This window comes from Mesoplodon bidens (assembly GCF_964165515.1).
Source record: "Mesoplodon bidens genome assembly, chromosome: 7".
Classification (NCBI taxonomy): Eukaryota; Metazoa; Chordata; class Mammalia; order Artiodactyla; family Ziphiidae; genus Mesoplodon; species Mesoplodon bidens.
Genome location: NC_138164.1, coordinates 46,363,839 through 46,386,463, shown reverse-complemented (window position 1 = coordinate 46,386,463; position 22,625 = coordinate 46,363,839). Strand labels below are relative to the sequence as shown.

Here is a 22,625-nt window from a genome sequence, read left to right as displayed (position 1 = left end):
TGCCAGAGAGCCATTTGGGCATTTTGCCTTTAAATAAAAAGTTTTTTTCCATCTGCCTGTGCTGCCTTGATCCAGCTGCTTCCCAGCACAGTCAGCTGTAGCCCCAGGGAAGCACCTGTTGTTCAAGAGCAGTCAGTAGCTTGCCGCTTCATCTCTGGACAAGTCTATCAAGTGCTTTGACACATGTAAGAAGCAGGTATATGGCATTTTCAGAAGGTAGCATGGTCCTCAAGTGAGTTACTGGTATTTTACGTCAGCAAAATAGCTCAATTTTTGACAGGTTACAAACAAACTTTCTCTTTATGCATTTTATTCTTTTAGAATAAAATAAATACATGCTGCTGTAATGAAGTTGCCTTTAATCACTTAACAAGCCTAACCTTGACTCAAGCAGTGAATGCCTGTAAATATAATAAATGAAAAAAGCTAGTATTTTTATAACATAAAACAGTATCATTTATAGCTTATCAATCGCATTTTGTCATCCAGCAAAAATAAAAAGCCTGGTAGAGAATTTCATACCTGCAAATGATGGAGGCTATTTTGTTAAGACTGTCAGAATTTACTAACCACAATTATGACATACAACCCAAAGAATGCAGTCATCTCCTTATCATGTTAATTGTTCTCTTTTGAAGATGTGTTGTGTTGACTAATTGAACAATAATTCAAGTAGAGTGTCTCAGGAGAAACCACTTGAGCTCTGTCTTTGGAGTCTGGCTGGCGGCTCTGAGCATTACCAAAGGCTCTGACTTGCCCTGACTTTGTGTCGTCTTTTACAGGCCTCATCTTCTGCGCATGGCTTCATTCCCAGTGGGCTGGAAACAGCCTAGGGTTGTGTTTTGTTTGGGAGTTGTTTGGTCAGGACCTTTTGAACAGTAGTGTCCCAATGAAGTACTAGATATTATTTATGTAAGAATGAGTTTTTTAAATAATAATATCCTTTCAGAAATTTCTAACTACTTTGTAACTGCATGACTTAACCTGGTGATAAAAGCAGTTATTAAAAATCTACCTTTTCCCCCACCCCCCAGAAAAAGTAAGTTATGTGCTCTGTGCCATTGGGTTAACCAAGTTTTCCTTAGTTGGAGGCAAGGCCGCCACATACCATTGTGCAGGTTGTGTCTAGTTCAAGAGGTGAATGGGGGCCTATCCAGCCCCTGCTGGCTTAACCCAGAGGAACAGGTGCTCTTTTCTAATTGTTCCACCCAGAGGGGGCTGCTTTTTCTAGTTCTTAGGATGGTATCCTATGTGTTAGAAGCGTCTCTATGTGAAAGCATGTTGACATTTCACTTTCACTCATGTGGTGATACTATGAGGTCCCCCTTTGCTTGACTAGGAAACTCTGCTCACAAGTAAAACAACTGGAGAAATAGGTGGCAGAAAAAGAGTGTGCAACTTGTCAGTTGTGGTAGGTGTCCTACTAGTAACAAATACAATAATCGTTTTCCTTTAAAAATCTCTCTCCCATTTCCTGGTCTCTATTTTTATTTCCCTTCCTTCTTTATTCATGTTAGGTTAGTTTTAGTGTTTAGTTTTCTTAGTATTGATGTAGCTAATAAAGTTAGCTTCCACTTTTAATGGAGAGACACAGGACTAAAAAGATCTGACCCCTTTCTAAGAATATTACCCTGATCTGAACCCATAACGTTTTGGTAAATCATAATAAACTCTTTTAGCTATGATTTGCTTTTATTAATGGAATATAAGATTTCTTCAAGCTACCTTTCTGTAGCCTTTAATCCTGGCATGATTTATTGGATTTAAAAGATTAGGCCTGGATTTCACGTCTAAATGACATAAGGCACCGAGAGCATCAGGTACTGTCACCTGCTGCTTCCAGCAATCATATGAATTCCTCATGACGCATTTTGTCCTACCAGCTATGTCTTTGTCAGCAGTGTCCTCATTGCTAAGAAGAATACACATACATGAAAACCAACACATTTGTTTACAACATTGATTATAATAACAATATGCTTTGTATACATTCTCTAACAGCCCTGAAAAGTAATTATTAGATCTATTTTATAGAGGAGAAAAAAGCCACAGACTGTTTCAAGTTGCCTGAATAGGTAAGTGTATATAGATAATATATACATGATACATTGTCATTAACTAAAGGCCATACTTTAGTTTTTACCTAATGTTCTTTTTCTGTTTTAGTATCCCTTCCAGGATACCACATTACATTTAGTCATTCATGTCTCCTTAGACTCCTCTAGACCATGACAATTTCTTTTTTAGGCTTTCCTTGTGTATTTTTGTTTCCCCAGCCATGCCACGCAGCTTGCAGGATCATAGTTCCCCAACCAGGGGTTGAACCCAGGCCCTGGCAGTGAAAGCACTGAATGCTAACCACTGGGCCACCAGGGAATTCCTGAGGCTTTTCTTGTTTTTGATGACTTTGGCAGTTTTGAGGAGTACTGGTCAGATATTTTGTAGAATGCTCCTCTATTGGAATTTGGGGTTTTCTCATGGTGAGACTGAAATAATGGATTTTGGGGAGGAAGACAAAGAAGTTAGGTAGCATTTTCATCACATCATTTCCAGAAAACATACTATCAACGTGATTTATTACAGTTGATGTTGACCTCAGTCACTTGCTGAGGTAGTGTTAGGTTTCTCTACTGTAAAATTACTCTTTTTTCCGTCTTTCCATGCTGTGCTCTTTGGAAGGAAGTCTCTGTACAGCCCACACTTAGGGAGTGGGGAGTTATGTTCCCTCTCCTTGGGAGTAAAGTATCTTCATAAATTATTTGGGATTCTTCTGCATAGGAGATTTGTCTTTTCTCTCCTTTTTATTCATTCATTCAGTCATTTACTAATATCAGTATGGGCTCATGAATTTTATTTTATATTTGGGGTTATAATTAAGCGCATCTTTATTTTGTTTCTCAAGTCGTTCCAGCTTTGGCCATTGGGAGCTCATTCAGTTGACTACTGTGTCCCTTTGACATACCCCATCAACATAGGGTTTTTGTTTAGTTTGAGCACTTCTGTAGTTTCTGGCATATAAGATCTTTCAGCTTCTTCGTGTCATATATTTTCTGCTTCAGTCGTAAATCAGCCTTTTTTTTTTTCCCCAAGGAGCCCTGATTCCTTTTATTGGAGCATGATGTTATAACCCAAGATCTGAGTGCTAGGTGTGCTCATTTCTACACAGAACATTTTAAAAACTATCTTTCAAAGGTAATTTTGTCAATAGTGTAATTCTGCTCTATGCTACTATAATCTCTGTAAATAATTTAGAGTATCCAGAAAGCATTGGCATCTCATTAGGCAACAACCTTTTCCTTGTGATACAGTTTAGACTTCTAGGCTAATAAATTATAATCAAGTTTAAAGTGCTTGGCTTTGAATTTCCATTAATTAGAATAAAGTAAGAAGATCCAACAATATAAGTTGGACATTACTTAAATTATGGATACTTGATCATTTATTTCTAAGTACTAGCTCAAAGCCATTGGTTTTTTCAGTGAAGATTTTAATAATATATAATAAAGATAATATGTAGTTATTTACAACATTATTTTTCAAAAGGTAATCATTTACAAGGTTAAAAAATAAAAGTAATATAAAAAGATATACATAGTATGTATAGCTGATTCACTTTGTTTTAAAGCAGAAACTAACACACCATTGTAAAGCAATTATACTCCAATAAAGATGTTTAAAAAAAAAAGAGATGTACATAGAGAAATCACACTTTCATCTTGTTTCCATCCAACCTTTCCCCTAAATTCCACTTTAGGAAACCATTTGTCAGTTTCTTTTGTATCCTCTAGAGTTTCTTTTGCAAATACAATATATAATTTTCCTCCTTTATTACATATGAAGTAGCATGCTAGAAATATACAGTACTGATTCCTTTTTGCATGTAACATTGCTTGATAAAAGAACTATAAAATTTTAGAGTTGGAAAGGGCCCTATATTTTAACCTATTTATTCAAAAAACTTTTATTGAGCTTCTGTGTGCCAGGTTAATGCTAAGCACCAGATGAGTGAAAATGAATGATTTCCTCTTCTCTAGGAGCTCATAGTCCAGTGAGAAATTCCTTCTACAGAATCCCTTCTTTATCATTGTGCAGCCTCAGCTTAAATTGAAGAGGTGTTCACTACCTCCAGAGACTGTTCTGTTTATTAAATGGCTTCTCTGTTTGTTTTCCTAATTGTGAGCTGAAGCTTTCCTCCTTGTAGCTTGTATCTCTTCTAGTTTGGACTTTTATATCATGATGAAATGTTGAACAGATTCAGTACGTCTTCCCTGAGTCTGATAATTCATAAGGTAGATACAGATTGCCAGTATAAGAAATTTCTTTCATTCTCCAGTTAATCCAGATGCCCCCTCTCCCACTTGACTGATGTCTTTTTAGGGCTTGAGTGATGAACTTGCCTTTGTGGATGCTGATGAAGGCAAATTGATGGGTGAGACAGTGGATCTGCAACATGGCAGCCCTTTCATGAAAATCCTAAATATTATTTCCAGCAAAGGTTACTGTCGTAGCTAAATACTATAAATATTCTAATAGTACATTAATAAATATCTAAGAAAATCGTATCTTTATATCATGACTTCCCCAATTGTTATAAAGTTGGTTGCTCCCTACCCTGTAGTCTCATAACATGTTCAGATTTCATTAGGTTGTACTTAATTTGTTTACAGGGCTTCCTACAGCACCAGACTGAGTTCCTGTGAGCAGCAGTAATAGTAATTATCATGACAGGAATCATTAATTGATTGCCCATTTTGTGCCAGCCACTGAGCTAAAGCACTTTATTTTATTTAATAACCTCAGCACAATTCTATGATGTTTCATAGATGATGCACCTGCACATCAAGGTTAAATAAAAGTGATGGAGTAAAGATTTGATCCCTTTGTTTTGACTCAGAAGCCTAAGCTCTTAACTACTGTACTTTATTTACTTGGCACCCAGGAGGTAATTGTATGAACAAATGAATGAACCAATATCTCCCTGTTCAAGGGTCTTTTCATACCACATCTATCTCTAAGTAAACATTCTCATTTACCAGAACAATGTACATTTTGACCTTTTATTCTATAAAGTGCAAGAGGTATGTATGTTAGGAGGTTTTTTTTTTTTTTTCTTTTTGTGGTATGCGGGCCTCTCACTGTTGTGGCCTCTCCCATTGCGGAGCACAGGCTCCGGACGCGCAGGCCCAGCGGCCACGGCTCACGGGCCCAGCCGCTCCGCGGCATATGGGATCCTCCCAGACCGGGGCACGAACCCGTATCCCCTGCATCGGCAGGCGGACTCTCAACCACTGCGCCACCAGGGAGGCCCATGTTAGGAGGTTTTTAAAACAAATGTACAAGGAAAATTTTTTTTTTTCTTTTTAAAATTTATTTATTTATTTATTTATTTATTTATTTATTTATTTATGGCTGTGTTGGGTCTCCGCCTCCGTGCGAGGGCCCTCTCCAGTTACGGCGAGCAGGGGCCACTCTTCATCGCGGTGCGCGGGCCTCTCACCGTCGCGGCCTCCCTTGGTGCGGAGCACAGGCTCCAGACGCGCAGGCTCCGCAGTTGTGGCTCATAGACCTAGTTGCTCCGCGGCACGTGGGATCCTCCCAGACCAGGGCTCGAACCCGTGTCCCCTGCACCGGCAGGCAGATTCTCAACCACTGCGCCACCAGGGAAGCCCCCAAGGAAAATTTAGTACTAGTTTCCTGAAATTAAGAGTGCTGTGGGCATAGTAGAAGATCTGAGGGAGCTCACTCTTTAGTAAGAAGTGTGGTGATTGAGCTGAACAGGAAATGTGTACTTAAATTTTAGATGTTTTCTCCCATAATGTTTTCTATTCAAATCTTTCCCCAGATTACTTTGTCACTGCAAACTCAACATAGTGATTATCACAGCAGGTGCAGGCCAGATAAAGAGAAACATACCTTGATTTAATCCAGAGAAATGTGTCCACGTTTAAATTAATGATTTCCAGTATTATCTAACACAGTCTCCACTGCAAAGTGATTATTGTTTCCAATCCAGGTCACCTTTATTTTGGCTGTTCAGTGACTAATAATTTTGTGTGTGTGTGAGGGTGGGTTTAGTAACTTGGTAGAGAAAAATAATGGGTATTAAACTCTAAACTACTGATATAGCCAGAATCGCTTCCTGTTTTGTTAATTTAACATGTGTCTTGCATAATCAGTGTGTGTACCATAACGAAGATTTCTTTCAATACTAGCATATATGGAAAGATAATTTGCTGGATCGTAGTGCGTAGATCCAAGCTTTAGAGGCTTTCATATCCGCGCTGTTCTCCAGGTTGCTGAGGGTGCTGAAGTGAAAGCACAATACTGTGTTGACTAACCCTCCACGATGGTACTAGACTCCTCACTGGTGCACATGCACAAAGTGGACAAATTTAAGATATACTTTGGAAATAAAACATGCAGGACCACTGACAGATGTTGTACAGTGAGGGACAGGGAAGAGTAAACAATGACTTGCGGATTTTTACCTTGAGCGATTGATTGGATGGTAGTTCCATTTACCTGGATTGTGATGCTCTCAAGGAGGTGGGAGTCAGTGAAGGAAGTAGGAGGGAGTGTTGAGTTTAGGGGAGAAAAACCAAGATTTCCAATTGGGACATGTTAAATTTGAGATATCTGAAAAGATACTCAGGAGATATCAAACAGGTAGCTGGTAGCTGATTATGAATCTGGAGCTCAGAAATCTAGGTTGTGATATTCAGCCAAATTACTGTATTTTAAAAAAATTAATCAGTCAATTAATTAATTAATTTATGACTGCATTGGGTCTTTGTTGCTGCACGCGGGCTTTCTCTAGTTGCGGCAAGTGGGTGCTACTCTTCATTGTGGTGCGTGGGCTTCTCATTGCAGTGGCTTCTCTTGTTGCGGAGCACGGGCTCTAGGCGCACAGGCTTCAGTAGTTGTTGTACATGGGCTCAGTAGTTGTGGCTCATGGGCTCAGTAGCTGTGGCTCACGGGCTTAGTTGCTCTGCAGCATGTGGGATCTTCCCAGGCCAGGGCTCAAACCCGTGTCCCCTGCATTGGCAGGTGGATTCTTCACCACTGAGCCACCAGGGAAACCCGCTCTCAGCACTTCTTTTTTTTTTTCTTTTTTTTTTTTTTGCGGTACGCGGGCCTCTCACTGTTGTGGCCTCTCCCGCTGCGGAGCACAGGCTCCGGACGCGCAGGCCCAGCGGCCACGGCCCGCGGGCCCAGCCGCTCCGCGGCATGTGGGATCCTCCCGGACCGGGGCACGAACCCGCGTCCCCTGCATCGGCAGGCGGACTCTCAACCACTGCGCCACCAGGGAAGCCCCAGCACTTCTATTCAATGTAGTATCGAAGTCCCAGCCACAGCAATCAGACAAGAAAAAGAAATAAAAGGTATGCAGATTGGAAGGGAACAGGTAAAACTGTCACTATTTGCGGATGACATGATACTCTATGTAGAGAATAATAAAGACCACACAGAAACTATTAGAACTAACAAATGAATTCAGCAAGGTAGCAGGATACAAGTTAATATACAGAAATCAGTTACATTTCTCTACACTAACAATCAAATATCAGAGAAAGTTAAAAAAATCCTGTTTAAAATTACATTAAAAAAAACCACCTAGGAATAAACCAAGGAAGTGAAAGACCTATATGCTGAAAACCATAAAACATTGATAGAGGAAATCAAAAATGATTCAAAGAAATGGAAAGCTATCCCATGCTTCTGGATTGGAAGAATTAATATTGTTAAAATAGCCATACTACCCCAAGCAAGCTACAGATATAATGTGATCCCTGTCAAATTACCCATGACTATTTTCATAGAACTAGAACAAATAATCCTAAAATTTATATGGCACATGAAAAGATGCTCAACATCATGAATCATCAGAGAAATGCAAATCAAAATGACAATGAGATATCACCTCACACCGGCCAGAATGGCTGCTGTTAAAAAAGTCTGCAGATAACACACTGAAAGGGTGTGGAGAAAAGGGAACCCTCCTACACTGTTGATGGGGATGTCAGTTGGTGCAGCCATTATGGAAAACAGAATGGAGGTTCCTCAAAAAACTAAAAATAGAGTTGCCATATGATCCAGCAATTCCAATCCTGGGCATATATCCAGAGAAAACTATAATTTGAAAAGATGCATGCACCCCTATGTTCATAGCAGCACTATTTACAATAGCCAAGACATGGAAACAACCTAAATGTCCACTGCAGATGAATGGATAAAGATGATGGTGTGTGTGTGTGTGTGTATGAAGTAAAGAGTGAAATAATGCCAACATGGATGGACCTAGAGATTCTCATACTGAGTGAATGGTTTAAGAAGATATGGCACATATATACAATGGAATATTACTCAGCCCTAAAAAAGAATGAAATATTGCCATTTGCAGCAACATGGATGGACCTAGAAGATCATACTACATGAAGTCAGAGAAAGACAAATATTATTGTCTTAAAATAGGATAATGATCCCAAAATACAGATAGTACTAAAAAAAAAAAAAAAGGTGTGTCTCTTCTAGAGAGCAATATAGTTAGATCTCATTTTATGCAGTGTGAAAATCTCTGCCTTTTGAATAGACTGTTTATTCACATTAACTGTTACTGTGATATGTTTGGATTTATGCCTGTCATTTTGCTGTTTCTATGTCTTGTGTCTTCTTTTGTTCCTTGGTTTCTCCTTTACTGACTTTTTTTGCATTTTCTAAAGTAACATTTTAATTATTTAATTAATTTTAAATTATGTTTTTTGAGGGTTTTTTTTTTTAGTGGTTGCTCTTGGGGTTACAGTATCAGCTTAAGGTACCTGGATGTACTTCACATTTTTGCACACTTAATTCCAATAAAATATAGAAACGTTGCTCCATTGTAGCATCAATCCCTCACCCACTTTTGTGCTATTATTGTTGTATATGTCTATATGTATTAAAAATTCAACAATACAGTGTTATAATTATTACTTTATATAATCTTAAGTCTTTTGTAGAAGCTAAGACAGAAATATATGAACTTTTTTATGTTAACCTTATTTTTCATTTTTGGTATTCATTTCTTTGTCTAGATTTGAGTTACTGTCTGGTGTCACTTCCTTGCTCTACTCTAGTATCTTTCCCTTCCTCTTCTGGTTGTTATTGTCAAATACCTTCTATCTATATATCTTGTAGGCCCAACAATAAATTTTATATAGTCTTATGCAGTTGTGTTTTAAATAAGAGGTAGGTGTATGTGTGTGTATGTATGTATACACACACACACAAACATTTATATAAATAAATTATATTTCACTATTACCAGTGCTCCTTTCTTCATGTTGGTATGAATTGCTGCCTGGTATCACTTCCTTTCAGCCTGAGGAAACTTCTTCAGTATCTGTTGTAAGGCAGGTCGGCTGCTAGTAGTGAATTCTCTCAATCTTTATTTGGGAATGTCTTTATTCTGCCTTCATTTTTTTTTTATTATTCTTTTTTTTTTTTTTTGCTGTACGCGGGCCTCTCACTGTTGTGGCCTCTCCCATTGCGGAGCACAGGCTCCAAACACGTAGGCCCAGTGGCCATGGCTCACGGGCCCAGCCACTCCATGGCATGTGGGACCCTCCCGGACCAGGGCACGAACCCGTGTCCCCTGCATCGGCAGGCGGACTCTCAACCACTATGCCACCAGAGAAGCCCTCTGCCTTCATTTTTGAAATATAGATTTGCTACATATAGTATTCTTGGTTGAGTTTCTCTTCCAGCACTTTGAAAGTCATTCAGCTGTCTTCTGGCCTCCATTGCTTCAGATTAGAAGTTAGCTGTTAACTTATTTTGGTTCTCTGGTATGCAGTGAGTCTGTTTTCTCCTATTTCCAATATTTTCTCTGTGGCTTTTGACAGTTCACCTATGGTGTGTCTAAGTAAGAATCCCTTTCAGTATATCCTACCTGGAGTTCCTTAAACTTCTTGAATGTGCAGATTAATGTTTTTCATATTTGGGAAGTTTCACCCACTATTTCTTTGAATGTGTTTGCTCCTTTCTCTCCTCTCCTTCTGGGACTACTATAACGCATGTTGGTGTATTTAATGGTCTCCCACAAGTCTCTGTTATTTCTTGTTTTCTTTCTGATCTTTAGTTTCTATAGTTTACAAATTACCGGACATCTTCTATTAGACAGACCTACCATCTCCAAATAAGGCCTTTTTTCTATACTTAAGACCTTTATCTTTTTCCTGTCCTATTGCATTGGCTAGGAGGATCTCCAGTTAGATGTTAAATAGAAACAGTGATAGTGGGTGTATCCTTGTCTTGTTCCTGACTGTAATGAAAATACTTCTAATTTTTCTTCATTATTTGTGGTTTTGGATTTTTGATAGATACCTTTTTAGGTTAAGTTTCCTTTTTTCTTAGATTGTTGAGTTTTACTTTTATTAAACCCTAATGGATTTGGAATTTCATCAGGTTGTTGTACAATTCAAATGATCTTTTTCTTTAAATCTCACATAGTGTAATATATTAAAAGATTTTCTGATATTGAACCATCTTTGCATTTCTGGGGTAAAACTTACTTGGTCATGAAGTATTTTTCAAAAACCCCACTTAAGTATATTTGCTAATATTTTATTTAGTACTTGTGTATCTGTGTAAATAAATAATATGAGCTTACTATTTTTTATCTGGTCTTTGCTCAGTTTCGATATCAAGGTTTTATTATATCCCCACCAAAAACCTTTTTCTGTTATCTAATACAATAGGTTGCATAAGAACAAACTGTTCCTTGAAATTTTGATATAACTTGTTTGTAAAACAGTTGAAAGGGTGAGGGGCTAGATTTTTGTTAAAAGTTCATTAATGTAATTTGTTTATTCAGATTTTCCATTTCTTCTTAAGTCATTTTAGGAATTTTTCTAGCTGTCCATTTCATCCAAGTTTTATACTGGGATGTGTTTCATATTTTATGACTTTTTAAACCTTTACTATATTTGTGCTTACCTCTCCTGTTTCCTAATATTATTTGTTGGGGACATTGTGCCCTCATTTTGCTAGATGTTCTTCTAACTTATTAGTCCTCCTCTCCCCAAGAATTACTTTCTATTTTATTGATACTGATGTTTTTAATCTTACTACTTTCTGCTTATTTTTTAAAACTTCCTTTTGCTTTATGGTTAGTAACTTTTATCCTTGATCTTTCTTGTTTTTAAAAATGCATTTAAGAATATAAACTTAACAGTAAGTACCACTTTTTCTTTTGTTTTGTGGCACTTTTATTGTCATTCAGGTATAAATATTTTGTAATTCCTAGTTTTATTTTCTCCTTAACTCAGCAAGTTAAGAGTATGCTTTTAGCTTTGAAACATTTTAAAATTTGTTATATTGCGGTTGATTCTAACGTAGCTGAATTGAGATCAGAGAAATGCGGGTTAACATCCACTCTTTGAAATCTGTTAAGGCTTCCTTTGTGACCTAGTTAATACAGTTTTTGTAAATGTTCCTTTATGTATTTGGGGGGGGGGGAAATGGACTTAATTGGATGATCTTTCTATATCCATTCACACTTATTGATTTGGTTTAGTTTTACTAAATTACAAATTTTTAATTATTACTGATCTGTCAGTTTCTGATAAAGGTAGTTACTCAAATCCACCTAGCATTTCCCGATTTTTTTCCAATGTACTTTGAGGCCATTTCAATGAGTTGCATCTAAGTTCAGGATTATTATGTACTGTTGGATTGTTTCATATATTATGTAGTATCTCTGTGTATCCTTAGTAATGCTTTTTTATTTTTGAAATTCTCTTTTGTTTGCCATTACTGTATCTGCACTAACTTTCTGGCTAATAGTTACCACTTTTTAAATCCAATGAGAAAAAAATTCTGATAAAATAATGTTTAAAATAGTTCACATACCCAAAACATCAGACTATGCCAAATTTTTTTCCCTTGCCTAGTGGGACTAAGGCCTGATTATGTTTTGCCTGACAGTTATATTCCATGTATACTTGTTTCTCTGTTTCTCTCTTAACTAAGCTTTTTGCTCTAAATGGATTATTCTCTGAGAAAAATTATTTCAAAGACTTGATAAGGGATATTGATTTGTGTTTAAATTTTTTTAATGGCATGAATGAATGTGTGTTTCTGAACAAAAGTCTATACAAAGTAGCAACAAAAGGTTTTCATAATTTATTTCTATTGGGTAGATATTGTTGAAACTATGGTGTAACTGGAGTTGGATAGAGAACTGTTTTTGTTCCCCCACAATGAAACATCAGACTTAGTTTTAATTTAGATAAATGTAAAAAAGTTTTATCAGTTAAAGTGAGAACTTTTTCTGACTTGAATTTTTTCTTCTCAGTGGGTATCTTAACTTTGTAGCATGGAAGTTAAGAGCATTTCCCCAAAACTGTAGTTATTGGGAGTGGCTGTAATCTGGCCACTGCCCCTTTCCATTTCTTGACTGGGCAGAGGCTTGGTGTCCACTCTGAAAGCTGTCATGGTTTGTCCTTTGAGAGCACAGAGACTCAAGTGGTAAGCCTAAAAGTACCACTGAGCTGTGCACACTCTCTGAAATATAGACTGTATTGATCATATATTTAATCATAAAGTAAAATACCTCCTGGGTGAAAGGACTTTTGTTCTACTTTAGGTCCTTTTAGTAGTGTTTTAATTTTTAGCACATTATTTTTATAATAAAATAACTTACCAGAAATACAAGTTTGAAAAAAATGAGAATGTTACTACAATCCTACATATATGTACAATTAAGATTATAAGGCTTTCTTAACACAGAAGTAACAAGATGTAGTTTACATTTAACTTGGGATACTCTAGTTCAGAAAGGTCAGTATTGTAATTCAAGTAACATGAATTCTTCCTATTAACTGGAGAAAATAAAGGGAAAAGGAGGAGGGGTGCTAATATGATAGCAGTCCTTTTTATCTTACTTTCTTCTGGCTAAGAACCCTTGAAATCAATCTAATACAAACCCCTGGCTATGGAAAAGGACTTGAAGTGATAAAAGTTAACACTTAAAATTTATAGTTGAAAATTTCAAAACTGTCACTTTCTTGTTTGGAGAATCTCTGCCAAGACGATAGAATTGTGGGCTCCATCCCTTAAGATTTTGATTTAGCTGATTTGGGGTAGGGCTTAGACATCTGAATTTTTGATAGTTCTGTTGAGTGTTCCTAGTTGTAAACCACTCAGGGCAATTGTAACAGTTTTGCTAAGGTTAAAAAAAAAACAACCACCACCTGTTATATACTACTATGTAATGAATGGATTTGGGGGTATCTTTTTCTTAGTTCCTGTGTGGAGTGGAGTGAACACTGCTCTGGTCTCTCCGAAGGTTCTGAACTCAGATAAAGGAACTGATAAAGACCTGAGCAGTAGGAAAATGTCCACAAAGTAGTGGTTGCCAGGTAGTATGTTTTGTATTTTCAGTACCTTGGAAGTTAGCTGTAAGCCTGAATTGTGCCAGAGGGATGAGACTTGGGTCCTTTAAGTATATGTTGTTGTATCTGCCGGACTTTTCTTTCCTTAGCACTTCTACTTTTATTTTGGTGTGAACATATTCACATTATAAACTCTTAAGCAGTTAGGGACTAAGTCTGTCTCACTCACTGCTGAGCCTAACCCAGTATCTACCATATAGTAGGAACTCACGTGTTAACTGACAATATATTTTTTCTAATTGTTGCCATATATTCTTTACAGTTAATAGTAAAATTGATTTCACATTAACTTCTGGATCTCTGTATTTACCGTCATAACTCTGTTTTCCTACCTTACATAACCAACTCCTATAAGAAATTCCTAGGAGAAATTATTGATGGAAACATTTCAGATTTGTGGCATTGTCAGGCTGCCACAATATGGATGTTCAAAGACAAGTATGTCTTCTAAAATTAACTTATGTTCATGATTTCTTCCAACTCCACAGTGGCTGTGAGGCGATTAAAAAGAAATGGGGTGCTGCCCTACCTGTGCTGATTTAACAAAGTATTCTGAAGAATCTTAGGAGTGCATCCAGTTTCCACCATGAGTAAGGTAGGATGTTTATGTTTGAAAAAATATTTAATATCAACATAAGATAGAGGTAAAAGAGCATTGATAAAAATTTTTGAAGTTGATCTTGTGGAAGCACCTCTCTTCCTAAAATCTGTTCTTTGCTGCTGCTGCTGAAGAGACAGAGACAAAGGGATGGTGGTAGAGGAGGAAGAGGCCTACCTTTGTAGACCTTTGTTCTGGCCTAGTGTGGTATTTCTTATACATTCTATTAGATAAAAGTCTTATTGCATCTTTATTATTTAACTGAGTGAACTAGCTCTACAAATATCTAGTAACATTGGGAACCACTGTGGTAGGTCTTGCCACATTTTGAGTTGTTCTCTAGCAGTTTCAGTGAGGTCCAGTGAAGAGACCTAAGAAAGAAGCACTGACCACAAAAGTATTAGCAGTTGGTCTCCCGGGCAGGGGGAAGCTGGGGCCTGGGTAAGATCCCTCTGCTAGTTTGAATGGGAGAAGGTAAAGTACAATGGAATTAAATCACTGGGAATAAAGTAATAGGAATTTTGAAGTGGTTCCCTGATAGGAAGAGGTTTGGAGGCAAGGAGATAGGAACAGGAGGGTTGGTCCCAGCAAACATGGCAAGAGGTTGGGGCCTATGTGCGAAAATGGCAGATGAATGTGAACAATAAATATGTCTAGTCATCTGTTTTAAACTGTTCTTTCCTTGTATCTTTTTCTGCCACAGTTCATACTACAATTCTGTTAAATACTCAATTCACCCAGCAACTGTTGTTTTTTATATTGCAGACCTTTGTTAGAAGAAAAGAGAAAGGAATAATTTTTAAGTCTTTACTTTCAGGGCCACTATTGAATAAATGAAGAATATACCTTAGTGTTCCATGTATCCTGGGAGAGAATGTTATTACAGACCTCATAAAGGTAAAGCTGACCTCTGCAGAAGAGGCCCGTCTGAAAAAGGGTGCAGAAACTCTCTGGAAAATTCAGAAGGAGCGCAAGTTTTAAAGTTGCTTAAAACTACCATTCTGAAGTTACCGAAAGAGAGATAGTAGTTAGTTACAGGATTAAATACGTCAAACTTTTGAATAAACTCAAATTCCTAAAAGTCGGAACAAAGGAGGGAAGAGTGACTTCTCTGTTTAGCCCCTCAGCTCTTTTATTTAGCATCCAAATGTTGGATGATACTTATTTTTTGTAATTCCTAAGTCACTGCATCAAATAAGGTATTTTGGTACCTCTGATGTACCAGTACTTGCCTTGTATATTATGTATGTAGTTGCCATTTGGTCCAAAACAGTGTATGATGTGTGTTTATTGTGTTTAGAAACCGTGATTCTTTTCATCAAGTGTATGCTAATTATTTCATTCTGGCTGGCTAATACACCTATGTTCATTTGTATACTATAAAAAAGCTGTAACTTCCTTTACCATGTAAAAGTAAATGTATACACAAAAATAACTCATTTAAATGTTAGCTTCAAACCTAACACTAGATTAAACCTTGCTAGTTTCTATTCTGATAATTTTTACAAGTAGATTTTCATTTTTTAAGAAAACATCTAAACTATATAAACTCTTCACTGATGAGTGAGACCAAATTGGTCTTTCTTCTCTTGGGAGACGTATAGAGTAGGCTGTCTGGCTCCCTGAATACCTTAAAACATCTTAAATTAGAATGTTCATTTCTTTATAACCTCATGAACCTTCTAGCTCTCTCATTTTGACAGAGAAAATTCTGTTCTGCTAGATAAGCTTTATAGGACATGTAGATCATTGGATGGGTGGCCACCATCTTGACTACAGAATCACCCACCAGAAAGACTGACTTCAGATGACAATGAGTGCAGAGAGGCAGTGTACACTGTCCCCTCCTCCTGAATTGTGGCCAGGCCACCTTGCCTAGTTGACACAGGTTCTCAGGTGTGCAGCTTGGTGCTGGCCACTCTGCTCCTTTCTTGATGAAAACAGTTACGGTTCTGTCAGGCCCGGAAAGGAAACACATCTAGGCAGGAACTGGGAGGAGGGTACCACCCAGGACCTTTCACAAAAAAAGTCACTCAAATCCCTCAATTTCAAATATTCGAAAATTTAGATTTGTGTGGTATTATATCCCATATTGAATAGAAGTCACTTTATATGCTAGAGGATAAATAATGCTAAATTTCAACTCACGATGGACATTATACTTTGCTAAATTAGAAGCCGAGCTTCTTATTTAGGTGTCATATATTTTTCCTAAAGATGTTCAGTAAAAGAGAAAAATTATGCAACAAATTTTATTTAGCATAGTCAGTCCCAACATTCAGCACAAAAAGAGTTTACAGAGGATAGAAAGTGCATTAATAAAAGCCAGTCTTTACCAAAAGAAAACAGAAAATATATTATTGATTCAAAATACTTTACACTTGAATGATAAACTGCAATAACTTATTCTGGGCACCTACTGATATAAGAGAAAGGAAGAGAAGAAAAGAATGCTTTAGAAGAGCTCAGTCTCCAGCTGGTATCAGAGGAGTCAGTAGAGGTCACTGAGACCGGCAGTCTTTCTTGCTTTCTGCATTAATGCCCTCAGCTGGAACTGTTTACGGGACAGAAGACGTACATGCTGTGAAGGGGGAAAAGGTTTCAACAGTTTAGACTGGCTCTGATCCAGGCCCAGGCATGAACTATCAGACAGTTTGTAACCTAGGTGGGAGCTAAGAACCTAAACTCATATCAACTCTCCTTTGGAGCCAATACTTTATTACATGTGGCTTTTTAAACTCACTGGATTGATGCTGGCAGGTTGTGTTAAGGAAAGTAGTCTTCTGAGACCCTATACAAAGGCCTTCTTCACAGGGAAAGCACCACATTGCAGGATCTGGCTCAGGAATTCAAGCTGCACTTGAGACAACCAAGATGGCAGGGAAACTTGTACTGTGATCCTAACAAAAGTTACAAAAAACTTTTGTACAAACTGTGACTGTTTGTCCCCACTTGGCTAAAAAACGGGAAGGGCAAGGATGAGTATAGCACAAGGCCAGCTTTTGTCCAGTGCCTAGCAAACAGTGTACCTCTCTTGCCTCTCCATGTGTATCTTTCCCTAGGCTATGACACCCAAGCAGGGGACAGTGTACAGAAAGGAAGTCCTCTCTAGGGTCCCAGCTATTCATGTGCTTGCACCAGGTCCAAGAGTGGTTTGGCCACACGCTCATAGTAAGATAGGCAAGATCAGCAAGCAACCTGACCAGCCTCACATGTGCACTGAAGCATCAGCAGCAGCTGTATTGAATATCCAAAGGATGGCTGCTATTACTCCTAAAGCCATGCTCTTCGTGACCCAACAGAGAGAAGCAGCCAAACCTGGCTTACAGATCTTCATGTCTGTACAATAGCATTAAGCCTGGAATAACCCTTATTCAGAAGGGCTCGATTACCAGCAGGGCAAACCCAATACTTCGCAAGGCTGTTTGATCTGGGAAAACAGGTATAAAACTGTGCAAGTCTAAAAAAATTAACAGAGGAAAAAAACAAAAACAATAAGGGTGGGGCAGTCAATGATCTCAGTTTAAATGATGTGACCTGAAAGAATCAATGGAAATCTGACTGTACCTCATGATCCACCCAGGCACAGTAGTAAGAGAGAAGGATTACATTCAGCTTGATGCTATCTTGTGGGGTGGGGAACTGCAGCCACTAGCCCACTTTTCTTCCCCTGCTCAGATGATCCTCAGCCCCCTCTGTAGGTGGGAAGACACTGCTCACAGCCATTTATCTCACTTGCTCTCTTTTGGAAAGACAAAGAATTTTAACCCATCTCCTACAGAGAAACCCTCTTGATCTGTGGTTTTCAAGGTCAGTGTCTCTAAAACACATGTTCCAAAACCCTGGAAAGCAGAGCGAGGAAGACATACCTTCAGGAAGACGTCCAGGTCTATTACTCCCCGCCTCAAGGCTTCTCCCAGGTAAAAGATAGTGTCTTCAATAGCATTTTCCTCTGCATACAGATTTAGGATCTGTTTGTATAGTGGGGCTGTGGGAATGATAACTTCATCAATATCATTGTTTTCAGATTGATTTTCCATTTTCTCCAGAGCAGAACTGAGTTCTTCATCCTTCTTTCTCAAAAGTTCTATGTTTTTATCAACCTCAGCCTGAAAACAGAATAGTCCAAGCATGATGATTTTATACTCATTGTAATGATCTGCTTGTCAGACATCTACAATTCAACTTCACAGAAACAGACGTGCTAATAAAACAATGCTTAAACAACTCATGGATGAGACTCATGTATCACATTAGTCAAAGTTAGAGGAAAAGGTGTGCTCTAACATGCTGAGTGAAAACAGGAGATGCTGAGCTGAGCACTTTTGATGGCAGTGATAAGCTTGTCACTTACCAGTGACAAATGATACGGCAAACTAAGCCATCAGACAAGACACTTTCCAGCAGGAGGTTCCTTACAGGAAAATCATAAAGGAGGTCCTGCTTTCAAAACAAGTGGCGACCTGCCTCAGAGGAATAACTTTCCCCAGTCGGTACAGACGATTCAACACACAGAACTCCAAACAGTTGAACTTTATTCACAAGATACGGCAGGTGGTGGTTGCAGGCTCTGAACTGTACTGGTGTCACTTTCCTGAACTTTTGAAAATAGCTGGCTATTGAGAAGCTCACTTTACACACTAGAACCATTTTATTAGAGTAATGTGTACATACAAATCACTTTCTCCAAAGCCCTCAAACACTTAATAACTCTTTACCCTTTCATCAAAAATGCACACTTGCTGGAACAAGTTCTCCATCACAGGAATGAAAGTGAAGAGTGAAGCTGGCACTCAAATTATGCTAGTGCCTCTACATCACTAACAAAAGAAGTCACAGGGCTGACTTACACCGACTCTTCAGGGCACAGCAGTCTGATAAAAATGTGAGAAAGCTTAAGAGCTAAAGGTTGCATACACGATGGGTTATTAAGTTAGAAGGGCTCACCAAAGATACTTTAAATATAGTTCAAACAACATTTGGAAACAAAAAAGAACTGACCCTTAGGTTTGTACCCAGGGTCTGCAGATCTTTATCACGACTTAGAGCTCTCTCAAATTCTTATTTCCTAGTAACTGTCTGGTAACATCAAGCACTCACACAGTCCTCCTTTGGGTCAAAACATTATCCCCCGGGGTGAAGGTGCAAGCAAAAATCCTCTAAATACATCCACTCCCCAATCAAAGACTACATTCCAACCACAGGCTGCATTTTTTTTTTAACAAAGCTGTAGTGGAGCTATGTGAAAATGCTTAAAGGCGTGTATAACTTTCTGAACTCTTAACTATACCCACAATGTTCAGGGTAACCACAGTACATACAGAACACTTAGCCGTGGCTACGATTCAATCTAAATAGTGCAACTATTCAATGAGTTACTTACTACTTCTTGATCTAAACGGGTAACCATCTCTTCCAGTTTCTGGTGACCTTTTTTCAGGTCTTCCTCTGTTCGTTTCAAGGCATTGAGCTCTGCCTGGGCACGATCCATTTCCTCCTTCATCCGCCATCTCAGTTTGTCACTGACTGCTGAGATGAGAGAGGCTCGGATAGTGTCCTCGCTGATTGTGCCATCCCTACTGGGACCTGCAGGAGAAAAAGGCAGAACACTTGCTTACTTCCCAGTCTCTTTCTATTCCTTTCACAAGAGCCATCACAAAACAGGACAAAATATGAGTCAACACTTTCAAAGTGCGAGGAAAGAAAAATTTTATGTCACAACTTCATAAAACATAACATTTAAAATCTGAGTTGATTCAGAAATACTTTCCCTGCAAGAGATTACTATTAATCCATATTTACCCACTTTCTTGCATTAACAGCCCAAACAATTAGCTATTTTCTCAATGAGGCAGAGGCTATATCCCTACAGATTACAGTTATTCCTAAATCTCCAACAAATGGGACAACAAATTTATACCAAGGTAGAACATCTGATTCAGGTCAAGTCTGTTCTCAGGCTTTACTGCTAAGCTGGAGGAGGAAGGAACCCACTCTAGAGGCCAGTAAGACTGAGAATGGGCAGAGTTTCCTTAAACTAATATACAGGTTACCCTGGCGTCCCTTCTGTAAGACGTTTACTCCTTTACCCTTTACGAAAAGAATAGGAAAGAGCAGACGTGCAAAAGAGAATGCCATCCAAAAAATTCAACAGCTGATAAAATTCTGCTTATTCTCAGATTCTTTACTCTTCTCTCCCAAATGTACCTTCCTAATCAGTGTCTTATATAAAACTTACTCCTCGGATATTTTCTTCAAAAGGTCCTCCCTTTTAACATAAGTATGGATACTCTTTATGACTGTCAGTGTTCTTTAGTTAGGGTCCTAAATCAGCAAATGATAAATGGTATTTTCAATTATGTTTGAGGATGAATACACGTGGGGAATTATACTTACCTTTATTGCTTACAATGAATAAAGAATGATTACAGATTAACAGAAAGTATCACTTCCACTTTGAGCTGAAAACTGTTATCACCTTGACGCTGAGTTCTGCTTACTAGGGGGAAAAAACCCTTCAAGTCAGTTTGTAAAAATGTACCCAGAGTCTCACCACTCATGTTCCCATCCATTATAGGCTCCTTCCTGGTACCATGCAAAGTTGACTGTTTCTACAAGGAAACTGCACTGTCCAAACTACACTGCAACCAGCGCCACCTGTGCTCTTCAGCGTCCCATCTGATCACAACTCTCGCTATTCCATACACTGGTCTGGTCACTCTACTTCTTGTGGCTTTTGATTCGTAAAGTTGTTTTCTCCCAGAAGCTGGTCCATACCCAGGATACCCTGAGTGCTTTTCTGGGCTTTTGTAAATGACACTGGGAGACCTTGGAGTTCTCAGGTGTTACAGGTTTCAAAAAAAAGTCTAAATCTTGGGCTTCCCTGGTGGCGCAGTGGTTGAGAGTCCGCCTGCCGATGCAGGGGACACGGTTTCGTGTCCTGGTCTGGGAGGATCCCACATGCCGCGGAGCGGCTGGGCCCGTGAGCCACGGCTGCTGAGCCTGCGCATCCGGAGCCTGTGCTCCACAATGGGAGGGGCCGCAACAGTGAGAGGCCCGCGTACCGCAAAACAAAAACAGAACAAAAGAGTCTAAATCTAGAGTTGTTGTGTTTTTTTCCCCTCTTTTTCTTGTTTCCACCACAGAAGAACTATGTTTTTTTTGACTTGGGTTCTACTAAAATGAGTAAAGACAGTGTCTCCCATGGCCAGGTTTTCCTGAGGAGTGTCCTTCGTCCATCTGTCCTAAGGACACTGCTTTGTACATGGTGAAAGGAAAAGCCCAATATCAGACTCTCCCACTAAGAGTCTCCCTCTTTCCTGTTAGAAACCTCCTGCTGAGGAGAGCCCAAACAGTATCCATCCTCCAGTGTTTACAAGGAGGCAATTAATACTTCTGATTGATTGTTAAAATACAAATCCATATATGCTTTTCAGAGTTCACTTCTGATTTTACAAAAATATGTCAGCGTATTATTTCGTATTTCTGAGAAGCGAAACTATTAACTTTCAGACAATGTGTGCTCTGGAATTCAGAGTTGTAAAGCGAGAGGGCAACCTGAGGTCTTGTTTTTCACATCCCTGGCCTCTCAACACCTGACTTGTCCAAAGTGTTCTCATCAATTTACCAGCTACTGCATCACCTCTGGGCTCATTCCACTCACATTTTCCTCTCTGACCACCTCTTTATTCACGACCTCCTGTATGGACACCGGGATGACTCTAGCAACCTCCACAAATTCATCAATTCTTATCTCCACTCATTCCTTTTCGTACCTTCGACCTCCCTTCCTTCCACTCCTGGTCCCAGTATGTCCACTCAGTCCCAACTCCTTGCCCATCTCTCTTAGTCCTGTATACAGGCTGCCTGCCATGGCAGCCTCGCTCTCATTCTATCAGATCACCAGGACTTCTAATTCCAAAGGCCTCGCCTGCCATAACCTAACCCAAATCCTCAATCCTTTGGATTCTTTCTTAAAGCCTTAGGCCCTCCTTTTACCATTTTCCCACAAAGGCAAAAAAAATCCTCACAACATCTTCAAGGATTGAAACAACCAGATGGGAGTCTTCCACTCTCTTCTCCCATTCTGCTTTGGAACAAGAATCCTAACCCTTTCATTATGTGCTTCACTCCTCACCATTCAAAAGCACTCGCCTCCCTTTCTCAGCAAGACAACTTGCTTTTCCTCTCAGTATGATTTAAAGACTTTGCTGTTTTAGGCAAAACAGCTGTTTTATTCTCTGATATAAATCGCACCAATGTTTCCTTAGGTCAGTCTCCTAAGGCAATAGAAATAAAAATGAAAATAAACAAATGGGACCTAATCAAACTTACAAGCTTTTGCACAGCAAAGGAAACCATAAGCAAACTGAAAAGACAACCTACAGAATGGGAGAAAATATTTGCAAAAGATGTGACCAACAAGGGCTTAAAATTTCCAAAATGTACAAACAACTCATATAACTCAACAAAAAAAACAACCCAATCAAAAATTGGGCAGAAGACCTAAATAGACATGTCTCCAAAGAAGACATACAGGTGGCCAATAGGCACATGAAAAGATGCTCAACATCGCTAATTACTAGAGAAATGCA

General features: G+C 38.7%; 1 protein-coding gene across 2 annotated transcripts in view; it reads right to left on the bottom strand.

Moving 5' to 3' along the window:
- Nucleotides 1-16,279: 16,279 nt before the first annotated feature.
- Nucleotides 16,280-22,625, bottom strand: part of TSG101 (tumor susceptibility 101) — a 50,980-nt gene continuing 44,634 nt past the window's right edge. For both annotated transcript variants that reach the window (XM_081240850.1, XM_081240851.1), the window contains 3 exons: nt 19,415-19,617; nt 17,901-18,140; nt 16,280-16,612 (listed from right to left, as the gene is read on the bottom strand). In XM_081240850.1, coding sequence (XP_081096976.1) covers nt 16,523-16,612; nt 17,901-18,140; nt 19,415-19,617 — 533 coding nt within the window. In that variant the 3' untranslated portion in view covers nt 16,280-16,522. The remainder of the gene's footprint in view (nt 16,613-17,900; nt 18,141-19,414; nt 19,618-22,625) is intronic.